General features: G+C 51.1%; 1 protein-coding gene across 1 annotated transcript in view; it reads right to left on the bottom strand.

Annotated features, from left to right (window-relative positions):
• Positions 1-685: 685 nt before the first annotated feature.
• Positions 686-17,339, bottom strand: part of PPP1R16B (protein phosphatase 1 regulatory subunit 16B) — a 101,333-nt gene continuing 84,679 nt past the window's right edge. The window contains exons 6-11 of the mRNA XM_039227169.1: positions 16,748-16,872; positions 13,533-13,658; positions 12,929-13,004; positions 11,984-12,113; positions 11,723-11,891; positions 686-5,408 (exon numbers count right to left, since the gene is read on the bottom strand). Coding sequence (XP_039083100.1) covers positions 4,899-5,408; positions 11,723-11,891; positions 11,984-12,113; positions 12,929-13,004; positions 13,533-13,658; positions 16,748-16,872 — 1,136 coding nt within the window. The 3' untranslated portion in view covers positions 686-4,898. The remainder of the gene's footprint in view (positions 5,409-11,722; positions 11,892-11,983; positions 12,114-12,928; positions 13,005-13,532; positions 13,659-16,747; positions 16,873-17,339) is intronic.

Here is a 17,339-nt window from a genome sequence, read left to right as displayed (position 1 = left end):
GTAAAGTGCTTCTTGATAAATGCGATCCAGAAGGGTCCAAGAGAGCACGGTTCTCCAGCCTCTTCAAGACACCAACAAACTTCTGTATATGACAAAGACGAGGACCACAGTCTGGGGCTGTGTGGCCACATAGCTTGTCAATGCCCCTATTGCTGGAAATAAAAAGTGAGAATAAAAAGTGACAGTAAGGGTCTTATCTGCCTAGTGTTGTAGTAATGTGAAGTAGTATAGAGTATTTTACCAGTAGAAGGACTGGGGTAGCGGGGTGGAAGACAGTAAGGCAGGTCGGTGCACTCCAAAAATAGAAGGGCAGCCCTGTTAGTTATACATGTTACCGGATAAACCCTTGAAAGTGGGGGGGGGGGGGGACTCATATACTTATGAGTTATTACAGAGTTCCATGTTATTCTAAAGGGAACATTTGACAAAGTGAAGGTCATTCCCAACCACCCTTCTTTTCTTGAATGTACTGGATTTCACCATCCCCCAATCTAGAAAGACATCCGCTCCGTGTCTGAGCCCTCGGAGCTCCCTCTGCTTTAGGGGCCTCCCAGGAGAGCCTTCTGTGGTGGGGACAGAAACCAGGAGCCCTCCCCTGCCCTCTATTCCGGGGATCATCTCTGTGTGAACTGGACCCAGCATAATGCAAGTGAAGCTCACAGCAATGACCACAGCCACACTAGCAGGTGTTATTAAAAGGAATTTAATAATCTTAATTAAAAACTCTCAACAGTGAATTCTGTCACAGGCCTTGGCAGCTGGAAGCAACCCCAGGGGCATGCCCCTTGGGGGTGTGGTCGAGCCACGGTCTTGGATCGAGGCCCACCACTGCCACGTGGCAAGGAGCTACCTGGAAGTTACTTCAATACAATATCAAAGATCCGCGAGGATTTTTTTTAAAAAAGTTTTAAATATATTAGACTCTCTTGATTGCCATTTTTACACAAAGCTGCTGATACAGTATACAGAGTTTTAACTTTTTTTTCACATAAAATACATTTTTCTTAAGTATTCTCTGTACATCAGTGGCTTCTGGTCTGGTGAATTATTGCGGAGGGCCGGGAGTCTGCGGACTTTTCCTCGGTGCACAGAGCCAGGCCCCACGCTGTGGCACTTGCAATGCCCATGGGAAGCAGGCCCTCTGGCCAACTGGCCAACAAGAGACTCCTGTCAAGGAGAGGTTTACGACTTCTGGCAAAGGGGGTTCACTTCTGCAGCATCAACCACTGACCACATGACCCTTTGCTCTTACATGCACTGGGATGCGGGAGGCTGTCCCCAGGCCACAATAGCAAGAGTTAAATACAGTCCCTCTGAGCATCTCGTAAGAACTGCCCTTCTGGAAAGTGCCCCGGTAACCTACTCTGGGAAGGCAAGTGGGAGAGAGCGCTCAAGACTGAAAGGTATCTGACACCAATTGCCAAAATGGTCTTGTTATGACAAAGTCAGGAAACTGTGGTGGTCTGGGCCAGGGTATGCCCCCTTGTTAGCTTTCCTCAGCCCACTGACACTGGCCAAACAGTGTGGAGCAGTTTGATCACAGCTGCATATTGGATGGAGAATTATGTCCTGAACTCTCCAGCAGACCTGAGCCTAGGGTGTATTCAACTTCCCTGAGCTCCTGGCCAGGAACTATCTGGTGGGAGCCACAATGTTCAGTGGTTTGAAGCAGCCTCCTTTAATCAGCCAGGCCAGACCCAGGTCTCAGAGTGAGCTGAGCATCTGGTATATCTTGCTAGCTTTCTCCTAGATCCTCGAACCACACCTGCCAGAGGGAGAGGCAGGTGCATGAGGAAAGGCTTCAGAGTTAGAGAAGTTCCTCACCTCCCATGATCCATTGGTGGGGCAGGAGGACTCCATAACAAAGGAGCAAAACTGAGCAAGAGGCAATGAGTTTCAGAACCTGAGATAGCAAATTCCAGACTCTTTGTTCTTCTACAAACTGCTCTTATACAATGCCCCAAAGATGCTGGCCTGAAGGCAGCTATCCCTGAAAGTTCCAGACAGATTTTCAATGCTGTCTCCACGGAACTCAAGATCCAGCATCTGCATTTAGTGGCAAAGTTATCCAGGGATGGCTGGGACGGCAGTTTCGCTGCGGGTTTCCTTACTCTAGAAATGCCAGAGCTAGAAACCAAGGTGAAGCTAGACCAGGATGGGGTCACTCTGTCGCAGGTGAATTCGGTGGGGCTCCTGATAACCTCAAGGTATCGGATGCTGGTCTGCAAGGGATCAAAACTGTAAAGCGCAGTCTCCTCACCCTGTTTTGCTCTTCCTTTATCCCCAGAGCCTAACCTAGTGCCTGGTATGTCTCAGCTACTCCGCGAATGACATGAGTGAATAAATGAACGACCCTGACCCCACCATGTCCCTCGACACCAAGGAGACCCATAGGTTGAGTTCTAAAGTACTCGAAGCCCTAACAAGGAAAGGCTTACCCTGACTGGAAACATGAGCTAAAATGCCCGTGAGTCTGCAGTTGGCTCCTGTCGGGAATCAGCTGGGATTTCCGGCCTTCTTTCCGGCTGGGAGATGAATGGCCCAGGAGGCAGGAAGTGAGGGGAAAGAGGGAGTGGCCAGAAGGGCTCAGAGTGGGCAACAAATGCCTTCAGTCTCTGAGCCCTAAGCCTACAGATCCGAAAACCTGCACAGCCCTCTCCTGGGAGCGTATGGCTTCCCTTGGCACTCTTCTGTTTGCAACTTAAGTTGGCTCAAGAGAAGTTCAGGGTCAGTCGAATCTGAACACTATTTTAAAGCCAAAGGTGTGTGTGTTCTGATCATTCCTGCCCCGCTCCAGCCATGGGCCGACACAATGGAGAGCCTGCCCCAGAGGCCAGGGGCGTGGGAGGCACCACGCGTCCCTGCCTGTGGTCTCCTGAGCTGCCCCTCCACCCTATGCTGGATCTGCCCTGGGGTGGGGCTGGCCCACGGCTGTGACCCTTGCTGCTCCCAGGAGCCAGCCACCAGGTGCACAGTGGCTCTGCTGAGCCCTCTACTCTCTGGTCCAGATGCCTTGCTCCTGGGAAAGCATCAGCCAGGCCCCTGGGGTCCAGCTCCCTCTCTGGGTTATGGGGCCATGGAGGCCACACTGGGGACTGGGGCTGATAAGCGGCAGATCCCATTACTGGAATTGTGGCACAAGGGGACTCCTCCAACCCCAGCTCCCCGGCCCAGGTGCCCCTCAGGGAGAATTTCTCATAGGCTCAGAAAGAAGATTAAAGGGAACCCAGATTTGTCCCCCAAGTCCCAGAATCTGGACCTGGGGGGGGTGGCCCTTCAGAGCTCCAAGGAGGTAGTTTTAGGACGAATAAAAGGCGCACAGAGCAGGGAACGACCCTGCAGCTTATTAAGTACACCAGTAGGTTTGGGCTGAGCCTGTGGACAGTACCCAACTCACGGGCAGCAACTTTGAAGGGGCTCTTGAGAAAATGCAGTCGAGAGATGACGGGCAGCTTGGTTTTCCTTCCCCAGCACCAGGAAGGTCAGGGCTATGAGACTGCTGGGCTGCAGTGAGGCCCAACTCTAGCCCCATCACCTCTCTTCTGACTGCAATGCAGGGTGTTGGCCATGGGCACCTTGGATCCACAGCCCTGGGATGTCACCACTCCCGCGAGAGCAGGCCGGGAGCCCCCGGACCAGGCAGGATCTCACAAGGGTCAACTGGCTGACTTGTTTCAGAGAAGGCAAAAGCTGGGCTGGGGGTCCTGAGCATTTCCCCCGGGAGAGGTGGGGGCTCCCAGCAGTCTCTCACTGCTCACTCTGATAGCTCAGTCCGAGGAAGTCTGGCTGACATAGGCTGGATGGAAACCACCTGGATATTCACAAGAATTGGCCAGGGCGCTGGGCTCTGTCAGGTCACCAGAGATGCCTACAGAAATTAACAACACAAACCCACTCCTCACCCTGGAAAACCCTTCCAACCACAGCTCCTCACTTAGCTTCATTTCCCCAACACCTGTCAGTAAAACCTAGTGATCATGATGCTATCCACAAAAGAACGCAAGAAAGCAAATTCTGTTATCTCCCACCGGCAGTTTTATGGCCTAAAAGAATTATTTTATCAAATGCGCTTTTGGAAACACTACCTTTATTCCCCCTCACCTCCAATTTTTGCTAACTTCCATCCAAAAGTAAAATATGATTTGGATTATTCCAGGAATGGAATAGCCTGGTTTCCTACTCAGCCTCTGGGTAGTCACACAGCTGGCCTCTGGCTCGGGCAAGGCCGTGGGAAGGAGGCCATTGCCCATCTCGTTGACCCTATGTGGGTCCCGAGCTTCCTCTGAACAACGAGTGGACCTCCTCTCCTGCCAGATGTGGACGGTGGCCCAGACCCCTGTGTGACCCTGGGCAGGACTGTGGGTCTCAGCTTCACAGGCCCCTCCCTCCCCTGCTACCACCACACTGGCAGTGGGGATGAAACGGAGTCTTAGCCTCAATCCTCTTGGGAAGAGCTCACAAATTCTCAGCCCCACCTGCTTCCCATGAGCCAAGCTGTGTCATTCCTACACATGGTTGAGCGTGTGTGTGTGTGTGTATGTGCATGTGCACGCCGATATGTGATATGCAAGTCCTAGTAGACTTCCAGAGAAGCCTAAACCGACAAGAGAACTGGAATCGAATCCCAGCGCCCCCCCCCCAAAATCTGACAGCAGGGTGAGTTAGGAAGCCACGATGGGCCTTGTTTCTGATGGCAGACAATGCAGCAGGAAGCAAAGCCGTGGGAAGTGGCGACGCTATGGGCCTCTGGGTGAGAGGTGGGCTCGGCATTCCTCTGGAAAGCCGAGCCCACCTCCCCGCCGGCTGCCCTCTGATGTCTCCCCAGCCAAGGGCTGCGGGGTGGGCCTGGATTCCAGAGATCCATCCCTGAAGCATCCCTCTCCTCTGTCACACAGAGACTAGGAGATGCGGCAGCAGCCATGGACCTTCTCCTCCATCTCCTCCATGGGGGCCTTGAACTTCAAGAGCGGGGGATCTCCGCTGGTCACCGTGTAATATACCGAGGTTCCGTTGCTGCTGTAGGGTGAAGTTCTGCCTCCGATCAAGGGGGCCTTGCCTTCACTGCTGCTCTCACCCGTCCTGGCCATGCTGCTGCCCAGGTGGGTGCTCAGGAAGGGATGACTGAGCAGCTTGGCTGCAGCCCGCTGCCGCTTCAGCTCCAGAAGGGTCTGGGGACTCTGTTCCTTGTAGCCACCCCAGGGCGAGGGGGCATTGGCCACGCCGGGGCTGCCATAGGCTATGTTGTAGTCAGGTACCTCATGCACTTTCCAGACATCCCCGTTGGACAGTGCATACTGGTAGGTGCTGACTGGAGCCCGGAGTCCATTCTCCACAGGCCCATCCATTTCACTTCGTGGGATCTTGGTAGAAAATTCGGAGAGCAGCACGGGCTTCTCCAGCCGGGGGTTCTGAGGGGGAGAAGGACAACATTACCAGCTGGTCAGAGGGTCCGAACACACTACCCACTTGCACCTCTCCCGAGGGCCTTGGCGTCTGGACCTGTGCTCCCTCCATTTTCCCAACCGGGCTCACGGGACCCCCCCCCCCCTTCTGCTTCGGACTCGCCGATCTATGCATTTTGGCAGAGCTGGCCAATCCCCATCCTTGCTGCAGGGACTGGAACACGACCCCTGGCATGGCCAGGTGGCAGATTCACTGCAGGAGGTGGTTCCTGGCACACCTGGGAAAGTGAAGTTCCATGTATGCAGAACTCGAGGGAGGCGATGGGGATGGAAGCTGGGGGCTGGGGGGATGGAGTGTCAAAGGGTCTGCTCGATGGTGCCACTAACATAAAGGGAGACTGAAGGGGTGCATCTTGAGCCCCAGCGTCCAGTCGACCTCAGACTTCGCAGTGACATGACCCAATAAATTCTTATTTTGTGTAAGCTGTTTCTAGTTGAGTTTTTGGCCACTCGTAATCTTTTGTCTGTATTCCCAGCAAATATCCACTCCAAACAGCAGAAATTCCAACCCAGAAATCCCAGGGTAACAAGAGCTTTAAAAGGAGCTTCTGCTTAAACACTGGACACTAAAAGGTGGCTGTATTTGGTGACAACAAAAATGTAAGGCATGGCAAAATTCACCATAAATAAAAGTCAAAAGGCACATAAAAGATATTTGCAACATGTATGAGAGAAATGGGATGAATTTCCCAAATATATAAGAACTCTTAAAAGTCCATTTTAAAAAGCCCAACTGCCCAGGGGCACCTGGGTGGCTTAGTTGGTTAAGAGTCCAATTCTTGATTCCGGCTCAGGTCACGATCTCATAGTTTGTGAGTTCAAGCCCTGCATCTGCTGGTCAGGGCAGAGACTGCTTGGGATTCTCTCTCTCTCTCTCTCTCTCTCTGCCCCTCCCCCACTTGCCCTCTATCTCTCTCTCAAAATAAATAAAAACTTTTATTAAAACTTTAAAAATTAAATAAAAAATAAAAGCCCACTACCCAACAGAAAACAACAACAGACACTAATGTGTGGCTCACAGCAATAATAATAATATACACAGCATATAAACACAAGAGAAGATATTCAGTCTCACTAATAACTAATGACATAAAAATTAAAGCAATAAAATATTTTTACCTATCGCACTGACAAATATTTTAAAATTGTGTTATGCCTCCGCATTGGCAAGACTGTGGGAAAACAGGCAGATATATAAACTGCCATAATCTCTTTGGGGGACAATAACCCCCCCCATCAAACAAAAATTGGTTTTATGAATGCTGTGCAGACTGCACCAGCAAGCCCATTTCTAGGACTTCATTTCACAGATATATGTTCCCTTAGGGGAGAAAAGCCTGGAAGTCACCATCAGGCAAAAAGAATGAAGGCAATCTTCATGCGCTGTCTTGATTCCAAGAATCTCCATTTCTTGGAAAGATCTCTAAGAAATATACAATTGGGCTAAAACATGGTACGGTGAGGGGCCCCTTTCCACAGGAAGCTTCTGTGTATGTGTGTATATTCTTTTTGTTTTTAATGGCTCCTTCTGAACAACACAGGCAGATTGAAGCCACATTTGGGGCTTTTTTTTTTGTTTTTTTGTTTTGTTTTTTGCAGCTTGAATTTTTGTGTCTATTGTCTTTACTCCCAGAATAGTCCTGGAAAAAGACCGTTCTTCATTGTCTAAATACGTGCTTCTCTAACTCCATGTGCATATGGGTCACCTGGTGCTCTTGTTAAAATGCACGCTCTGAATCACCAGGTCTGTGTTGGACTTGAATTTTGGTGTTTTTCTAAGAAATTCCCGACTGACGCTTTGAGTAGCAGGGATCTAAAACACGAGTTCTCAGTTACAGGTGCACAATGGAATCACCTGCAGGCTACATAATGTGATTCCAGTTTTAGGACATTCTGGAAAAGGCAAACCACGGAGATGGTCAAAAGATCAGTGGTCGCCAGGGGCTGGGGGAGGGATGAACAGGTGCACCAGGGATTTTTAGGGCAGTGAGAGTATTCTGTATGAAAGATATGACACTGCACATTTGTCAAAATCCATAGAATGCACCCCGTCCAGAGTAAACCCTTATGTAAACTATAGACTTTAGTCAATAATCATATATCCATATTGGCTCATCAATGATAACGTACCTAACTCCACTAATGTAAGATGTTAATCCCAATGGAAACGGGGACATGATGGGGGGGTGTGAAAACTGTGTGTACCTTCTACATGTGTTTTCTATAAACTACAACTTCTCCAAAACATCAAGTCTATTCATTTCTTTTTAAATATATCAGTACAATGCCTGGCCACCAAGCACAAAGACTCAGATTTCATTTGTCTGGGTTGCAACCTAGGCATCAGAATTTTTTAAAAACAAAACCAAAAACACCACCCCAGGTGATTTTCTTTTACAGGTAAGTTTGTGAGCTACTGGTTTGGAGATGGGCTTGTTAACCGTCACTCAGCTCCACCAAAAGTGTGTGGCAAAGCCAGCCTGGGGGCTAACCAGATTGAGTCTTGGCAGAAACCTGACTTGCGGGTCAAGCTGAGCAAATACTCCCCCAGATACACGGTCCTCAAACTCCTGTGTGCATCATAATCCTCTGGAGGGCTAGTTAAAACACAGATTGCTAGTTAAACCCAGAGCCCAGGGTCTGTGATTCAGTACCTCTGGGGCGAGGCCAGAGAATCTGCATTTCTAAATTCATTTTTATTTCTTTATTTGTTTTAGTTTTTTAATGTTTGGTTTGTTTTTTTTTTATTTTTGAGAGAGATAGAGAGCTGGGGAGGAGCAGGGAGAGAGGGAGACACAAAATGTGAAGCAGGCTTTAGGCTCTGAGCTGTCAGCACAGAACCTGACACGGGGCTCGAATTCACAGACTGCAAGATCACGACCTAAGCCGAAGTCAGATGCTTAACCGACGGAGCCCCCCAGGCGCCCCTGAGAAGCTGCGTTTCTAACAAAATCCCAGGTGATGCTGCTGCTGCTGGTCCCGGGGCCACACCTGGAGAACGTCTACCGCAGACACCATCACAGCCTTGTCAGTATCTAATGCCTTCAAGGGGGGTGGGGGGTAAGTAAAAGGAAGGAGCTGTGGGCTTTATAGCTGCACCCTGCCATCTCCCTGGGTTGCCCCGGGGCTGGGACAGGGATCTGGGGCCCTGGGCCCCAACAATTGCCCTTGGGACTAGACGGCTGGGCAACTGGCAGGAAGACAGTCTGCTTCTGAACAATCTCTTTCCAGGACCATTCTGGAAGTCAAGAAAACAGATACAAAACTTCAAGCTGCTGTCTCTCCCCAGGCCTGAAACCCCAGCCCCAGAGACAAAGCAGCCCATTGTTTTGCCTTCAACTAACCCCCCGCCCCCAATAAACTGCAACTGCCTGACCAGGAAGCCAGGAAGCCGTAGAAATTATCAACAGACGCGGGCCACCCCCTCCCATCCTATTCCCTGCAGGGCTAAGGATTTATAGGACGCCGCACCAGCTGAGCACTTGCGGCAGAGTCCTGGGCCTGTGAGATCTGAGCAAACGCAGGGACACATGTGAAGGAGGAAGAGCTACTTCCACAAGTCTTTGAGAGTCTCAGTCTCTCACCCACCAATCAGTAAGGAAAAGATAAGCAGCCCAACAAAAAGGGGCAGAAGAACAGACTTGGCCCAGAAGGAGATAACCAGATGGCCAATAAGCACATGGAAACGTGTTCACCACCATCCGCCGTCAGGGAAATACACATTTAAAATGCGAGGGGCGCCTGGGGGGCTCAGTCGGTTAAGCATCCAACCCTTGATTTCAGCCCAGGTCATGATCTCACGGTTCTTGAGTTCAAGCCCCACATCAGGCTCTGCACTGGCAGAGTGAAGCCTGTTTGGGATTCTCTCTCTCTCTCCCTCTCTCCCACTCTCTCTGTATCTTTCAAAATAAACACTTGAAATGAAATAAAATGAAATGAAATGAAAATATAAAATAAAATGCGAGCTACCACAGCAACCCCACCAGGATGGCTCGGATGGAAAGGAATGAGTACATCAAGAACCAGCAAAAAGCACCCACATTTCTTGAGCACCGCTCAGGGAGTAGATAGGTACTAGCACTCTGGAAAAGTGCTTGGCGGTATGTTTCGTAACCTCCCCATGACTCATTCTGCATTCCTGGGTATAGAGCCTACAGAAAATTGTGCTTGTACCCACCAACAGACATGGATAAGAATGTTTTGAGCAGCTTAATCAAAATAGCCCCGAACTTGAAACAACCCAAACGTCCACCCGCAGGAGAACAGACATGTGCGTTGTAGCCTAGTTAAACAACAGAACTTTCCGGAGCAATGAAAAAGAATGAACTGCCACTACGCGCCTGTACACGGATGAATCTCATAGTCGAGAATGAAGTCAGATGCCAAAGACTATCTGCTAATTGGATCTGTTTGTAGGCAGATGCGGACACAAAACTAACTTTCACCGCTCAAAGTTAGGTAGCGTCTCTCTTTGGGGAGGGAGGACCACAGGAGCAGAGGACATGGGAGCTTTCTGGGGTGATCGAAATGCTCTATGCATTCACCTGAGGGTACACATTTGTAAAAGTCCACTGAAAAACCCATTTAAGATTTGTGCACTTTACCGTACATAAATCCAGCTCACGAAAGGAAAAAGAAATACTGCATAGCTGAAAGACATCTGAAATGTGATTTGATTTCAGTCTACAGCTCTTTTCTCCCCAACCCCCAAGCTTATGGACTAGGCAGAACAAAGCCTCCGAGGTGCCTTCTCTGTCCCCAGCCACGGCCTCAACGGGATTCCCTTCAGTGGGCACCGTCACCTGCTGGTGAGACAAGCCTGCATGTGACCTCTCTGGTCCGGCTGGGAAGCAGGGACCCGCTGAGACAGGCGGGTACCCTGGGCAGCTAATCGTTTCGCATTCCGCCAAAGGCATGCTCTCTAGAAATGTTTCCCGCTGCTCGTGGTTGGTAAAAGAACTAAAAAGGTGGACTGCTGCTGGGACGGTCAGCCTCTCCCTTTTTTGTCCCCAGCAATTCTGCTCTGGCCCCAAACTTGCTGGCCCCACGCAGCGAGACAGCAGCCATGCGTGAGACCTGGGCACATCAGTACTGAGGCAAGTATTGTCCTCCCAAAAGTCATGGCCAGCCCACAGCTCTGAGTGTGACCTTAGCTGGAGGTGGGGTCTTTGCAGAGGTAATACATTAAAATAAGATGAAGTCATACTGAATCAGGGCGGGCCCTAATCCAGCAACTGCTGTCTTTCTACAAAGAGAAAACAGAGACACACACACACAAGAAGACATGGAGACGGCAGCAGAGACTAGAGTCATGGAATGCCTGAGCCCCCGGAAGCTGGGAGAGATGTACGGAAAGACCCCCTTTCAGAATCCCCCAGAGAAAGCAACCCTGTGGTCACTTTGATTGTAGACTTCTGGCCTCCAGAACCGTGAGACGATAAATGTCTACTGTTCTGAACCACCGAGTTTCTGGTAATGTGACACATACAGCGGTCCCAGGAAACCAACAGAGCATCATCCCTTTAATGCCCATCGGGTGCCAGGGTGGCTCAGTTGGCTAGGTGTCCAGCTTCAGCTCAGGTCATGATCTCACGGCTCCTGAGTTCGAAACCCGCGTTGGGATCTCTGCTGTCAACACAGAGCCCACTTCGGATCCTGTTTCCCTCTCTCTCTGCTCCTCCCTCCACCCCCCCCACACTCTTTCAGTAAATAAACAAACAAACATAAATAAAAAAGAAAGAAAGAAAGTTTAATGCCCAGACCACTGGTTATTCCTGGAGCAGGCTTCTTAGAGGTCCTACTAGTACCCTACTTAGTTTTTCAAAAAAATATCTTCCAACCGGATGTGTTCTGCAAACACCATGGTCAACATCTTGTTATTTTTCTCCGCTAAAAAGCTTTAGTGCCTTTAGTTACTTAGGGTTGTTGCTGTACCGAACCTCTCTTCTGGGAAGCCCAGAACTAGGTCAGCTGGAGCATAAGCAAGCACGTGACAATTACTTCCTGTCTGTTATGAGAGCCTACTGTGTGCCAGAGCTCCCGGCTCTGACCCTCACACACACAGCACCCCCCCCCGCCCCCCGGCATCGCCTCACTAACCACAGGAGCCACCAGCATCAGATGGGATCCGGCTGGTTGAAGGGCACTGCCCAGCTGCCCTCCCTCTGAAGGCTCCGAGATGAAGAGGCAAGACCAGGCTGGGGTCCTGGCCACCTCCCAAGTCAGTGGCTGACACCGAGGCAGGGCATGAAGCCACTCACCGGGTCCTTATTCTCTTGGTCTGTCCTGGTCTCCCTGATGTCCCCGTTGTAGGCAGAGGTCCGCTGCTCCTCGGCCGCACTCCGCTGCTGCCACAGTATGGCCTCTCCCTCATACTCCTTCCGGTACAGGTTGGTCCTGTCCGACAGGCTGGCTCGCCGCACCACCTTCCTGAGGGGCGAGAGGAGGTGCTAGAAGGCCATGCCCAGGTGCCACAAGCAGGGGCATCCCGAGGGGGCCCCGGCTGGCCGGCCCTGACTCACCCACGGCTCCCCGCGCTGGATGTCCTCCGGCTCAAGGAAGATTTGTGTCTCAGCTGTGACTTCATGATCACATCATGCTTGTGTTTTAGCTCCAGCAGCAGGACTTTGAACTCCTCCTCCTCACACAGGTCTGAAGGGGCAGAGAAGGCTGCTGTGGGGAGCAGCGCAGGGGCTGGTGGCCCCCAAGGGCCCTTCAGGCCACAGTAGCTGCCACCCCGACACACTGAGAACTCCCAGCATCTTTTGGGGCATCCCGGGAGGAAAGAAAATAATGCCAGCCTTACTTTCTGGGCTACACCCCAATCCTTAGAGGCTAAGAACAGGAACCCCAGGATCTGTACAGTCACAACTCCTAATGTTCCCAGCTATGGGAAGATCCATCCCCCTTGTAGTTTCCAACAGGACTCATCAACTCTCCAGTGATACAAGAAGTATGAAGAGAAACAAGCAAGTACTCTACGTAGCCCAAGCCCAAAATTATATGTCTATCAAATCACATATACCTACCCATTCAATCCACCTAATCATTTCATTCATCTATCTTCTTGTTCACTGACCCATCCATCCATCAAGAGATTCATCTCTACCCACCCATCCACTTATTCATCCATCTATCCAACCATCCAGCCGTCCGTTCATCCATCCAGCCGTCCGTTCATCCATCCAGCCATCCGTTCATCCATCCAGCCGTCCGTTCATCCATCCATCCATCCATCCATCCAACCTTCCATCCATACATTCAACCACTTATCCATACATGTATCTATCCATCCATCCTGCTGTCCATCAGCACATTAATCCACCCTTCATTAATTTATTCATTCATCTTATCCATCCACACACCAATCCATCATCTAGCCAACTGTATATTTATCCAATTATCCCACTATCCATCAAAGAATTAATGAGTACCTATGTGTGTACTAGCTTTTATGCTGAACTTACCTATTGGCATCTCATCCATGGATGTCCTCGCGCTGAGACTGGCCCCATGGGACACCAATAGCTCTGCCATCTGCATCTGAAACACAGGAAGAAGCCCATGTTCCCCTTGGGCTCAAAAAGCCTAGAAGGTACAGGAGTGACCAATGTTTCTCAGGATATGACATAAAGAATGATGGGGCAGAGTGGGTTCCCAGGAAAGGCTCTGCACCCTGGAGCCAGGAATCCTGGCCACACAATGGGCTTGACACCTCCCCCAGCATGTCTGGGCCATGCCAAGGGAGAGAAGGAGTCAGCTATAAATCGAGAGCTGCCAGGTATCTAAGGAGGGATGGCAAAAGTTATAATCAGAGTTTTGTATCTGGGAGTCAAAGGGAGTAATTACTCACATCAGAAATGTAAGGAATTTTCTAATTTGGCAAACTTGATGGTCACCTTCTTAGGACACAACTTGTCAAAGGTTTTTGTAAACCCTCAAGGTCCTTTCCTATCCCACAAACTAGCCGTAGTCAATACCTTAGGTGGGTCTTGTGAACCAGCTGCCAACCCAAAGGACAGTGTGCTGGTCCTGTGTACCCCCACTCCCAGCCCAATGGCAGAGAGCTACCTGTCCCCAGAAGGCAGCTGCGTGCAGGGGCTCCCAGCCATCCCAGTCCTTCACGTCCACACGCACTCCATGGTCCAGTAGGAGCTCGGCCGCCCGCAGGTACCCGTTGGCTCCAGCTATGTGCAGCTGAAGGAGAGGAGGAAAGTGAGCATTCCCTATGGGCACCAGTCCCACTTCTTCCCAAATCCCAGCTCATTCCTGGGGGATGGTGAATGGAATAGAATGAATTGGAAATCCAGGCCCATTACAAAGTATTATTGAGACCACCTTTCATCCCGTGGTGGGGTTGAGAGCCCCTGTGGTTAAGGCAAAAGTACTTACTGAGTCCCTACCATTTGCAGAGCTCTGAGAAAGGGGTTTCAGAGGCCCAACATGGTGGTTTTAAAATGCTTACAAACTCGTTGACACACCTCCCTGAAGAGATGAAGTTTAATTCCTCTCCCCTTGAATGTGGGCCAGAACAAGTGACTCGCTTCTAATAACACATTGTGAAGTCATGGTGTGTGAGTTGTGAGGTGAGGTCATACGAGGCATTGCTGGTTCTACCTTATGCTCTCTTGGCTCAATCACTCTAGGAGAAATCAGCCATCATGAGTGCAGACCCTTAAGCAGCCCTGAGGAGAGGTTGTACAGAGGTGAAAAACCAAATCCTCCTGCTAACAGCACTAACTTGTGAGCCATGTGAGTGTGCCATCTTGGAAGTGGATCTTCCAGCCCCAGTCAAGTCCTCAGATGCCTGCAATGTCATCAGAGGCCCTAACCAGAGCTACCCAGCGAAGCTTTTCCCAATTCCCTACCCACAGAAACCATGTGAGATAACAAATACTTATTGTTGTTCTAAGATGCTAAGTGTTGGGTCGTTTGTTACACAGCAATAGGTAACCAATACATCCAACAAGGGAAAGCCTCATGCTGAGACCACACTTGTATACCCAGCACCATTCAAGGCCTCTGGGGATGGACACCACCTTGCAGACCTCAAATATCCCATCTGCTTGATCTCCAGAAAATATATATAGTGCTTAGCACATGACAAACACTCAGTAAGTGATGTTCTTGGAGGGCCATGAGTGATGGTAAGGTGCATCATGGGAGGAGAAGGAGTAAGGAGATGAGGGGAAGAGAAACCAACTGCCCAGCCAAGGTGGGAGATAGAGGTAAGATGCTAAGGACGCCAGAAGAAGACTGCTAGGAGGAAACCAGAGAGCTTGGTGGGGGGGGCGGGGGGGAGGGGGGATTCAGGTCTGGGGCCACCGAGCTCCAGTCGGTGGGACAGAAAAGGCATGGTCCCAGGAAGTGGCCCTTCAGAACACAGCCCTGATGGCCAGATGCTGCCTCACCTCAGGGTACGGTTGCTTTGAGGTTTGGCAAATAGAGGTTTTGCTTCATTTTTTAATTTGCAGAAGAAACCCAGGGTGCGATCTGGTACAGGCATACATGAAAATTAGAATCATCTGATTTATAAATGTGTGATGTTCACCAGTTGTGGAGAATGACACCAAGCAGGCCAGCCAGACATTATAAATTGTGGGGCCTTGTACTCGGCTGGGGACAAAAAGGGTTAGTGATATAGCTAGTAATAGCAATAGCACTGGGGCACCTGTTAGTTAGTTAGGCATCGGACTCTTGGTTTCAGCTCAAGATCTCACAGTTCGTGGGTTTGAGCCCCGCATCAGGCTCTGTGCTGACACCACAGACCTACTTCGGATTCTCTCTCCCTCTCTCTGCCCCTTCCCTGAGTGCTCTCATTTTCTCTCTCTCTCTCTCTCTCTCTCTCTCTTTCTCTCTCTCTCAGACACAGACACACACACACAGACACACACACACACAAATAAATAAACTTTAAAAAATAATGTTAATCACTAACATCTATGGCGAGTTTAGACTCTGTGCTAAGCACCTATATGCAGAATCTCCCAACCTGGTGAGGAAGGTGCTAGTAGTATCCCCACTTTACTGGGAAGACCCGAGCCCTAGTAGGGGCCCGGCCCATGTGGTCTGGGCCACCCTGAGGCCAGCCTCAGCCCAAGAGGAGAAGGGCCCAGTCACACACCCAAAGGAGCTCCAGCCAGGGTGGGCCATGCCCTGGGGCAGCTTGGCTTTGATTTCATACTGCAGTGTTTGGTCTCACTGCCTGACTCTATCTTTTAGTGCTGGGCTGAGCAGGGACCCAGTTAGCAGGAAAAGTCATGAGGCAGAGGGTGGGGCTCAGGAACCAGGTAGGAGAAGCCCAGTAACCACACCTGGGCCACCAGGTCAGGCCTGAGGGGCAGTGAGGGGTCTAGCTGGTGAGCCCCAGCTGGTGAGCTCAGGATTCTGAGAGCCCTGAGTACTCATGACCAGCACGGACCCCAAGCCTAGGCCAGAGTTCAGCCATCAGCAAGTGGCAGGGGAGAAGAGGGGATGGGTTTCCAAGGCTATGCTCTTGTTTTCAGTTTAGAGCCTCAGAAGCAGGCCCTCCCCAGTACTCGGGTGCATTGTCCTATGAAAGCCTATGAAGAGAGGTCAAGGTTTCCAACCACTGACACAAGCTGAAAGGATGAATGGAGCCCATCAGGCAGATCTGAGAGAGAAGGTTCATCGTTCTAGTTCTGCAAACTCTAGTAAAGCATGTGGCACAGGGGCGTGTGTTGACTGGATGGATGAATGATGGATGGATGAATGAACCAATGGACAGATGGATGAGTGGGGGCTGTGGACTCAAAGGTCAAAGAACCCGGAAGAGAGGCTGTTAGCAGAGAGATTAGGGAGGGCTGATGAGGCAAGCCAGAGGGGCAGGAGAGGAGACCCTCGGGCAGGGGAACGGACGGTGCAAAGCAGGATGGCAGGGCAAGTGGATGAATAACGGACAGTCTCTGAGTGGGAGATACTCCTGGAGGAAGGGGACATAATGAGCTCAGGATGGACACGTGGAGCTTGAGGTAAAGGAGGAAAGTGGACACAGAGCAGCAGGTGGTCAGGAGGGCCCCTGACTTCCAGCCCCAGCTGAAGTGGTCAGATTCTTGAAGGGGCTGCGCCCTGCTCTGCTGACTACATATTCGAGGGCCATCTCTGGCCCCAGAGCAGGTCTGGAGGAGGTTCAAGGCCACGGACAGGCCCCAACTGTATAAGCTTAACCTCCACAGTGGCTGGTCCACTTCAGCCACAGCTGGTCTTGGTTCTGGCACTGACTCCCCCCTCCCTGCCCCCTGCCCAAACCTGGCCCATCTGCTCACCAGTGTGGCCCCCTGGGCATCAATCCAGTCAAGGTCCTGGCCCGCTGCGATCATGCAGTGGATGTCCGCAATCATCTGCTGCTCAGGGGCTGCCCGCATCTCGTTGATTTTCTCTTGGGTGATGCCTGTATAGGGAAGGGGGCACTGAGTCAGCAGCCGGGCCTAGGCCCCAAGGGAGGGTGGGGTGGCCGGGCCGATGGGCGAGGCATAGCTACTGCTCTCCGGGGTCTGCCAGGCAAGGGAGTAGACAGACATGCCCACAGGTCATCGTGTTCCAGGCCCAGTGAACACACACACTGAGCACTGGCCCAAAGACTGAGGGCCATTCCTGCCTGGAGCCCAGCAGGCACTAACATCGGAGTGGTTACTGCTACATATTCTGTTCCTCCACACGGGAGCTCCCTTCCATCCACCTGTCTGCCTGCAACCGCTTGGTCGCCTGGCTCTGTCTTTTCCTGTGGGTCTGGCCGGGATCACCTCCCTTGCTGACGCCCCCCTGCCCAGGCCACCTGTTGGTGGCTCTCTGTTGGTTTCCCTCATCTCTTCCATGGCCGTGCTTGCAGCACAGGGCTCAATGCTTAAGGAATCTGTA

This window comes from Hyaena hyaena, unplaced genomic scaffold, assembly GCF_003009895.1.
Source record: "Hyaena hyaena isolate Hyena2069 unplaced genomic scaffold, ASM300989v1 scaffold_25, whole genome shotgun sequence".
Lineage (NCBI taxonomy): Eukaryota > Metazoa > Chordata > Mammalia > Carnivora > Hyaenidae > Hyaena > Hyaena hyaena.
The sequence above is the reverse complement of the archived record's forward strand: the minus strand, read 5'-3'. Positions and strand labels throughout refer to the sequence as shown.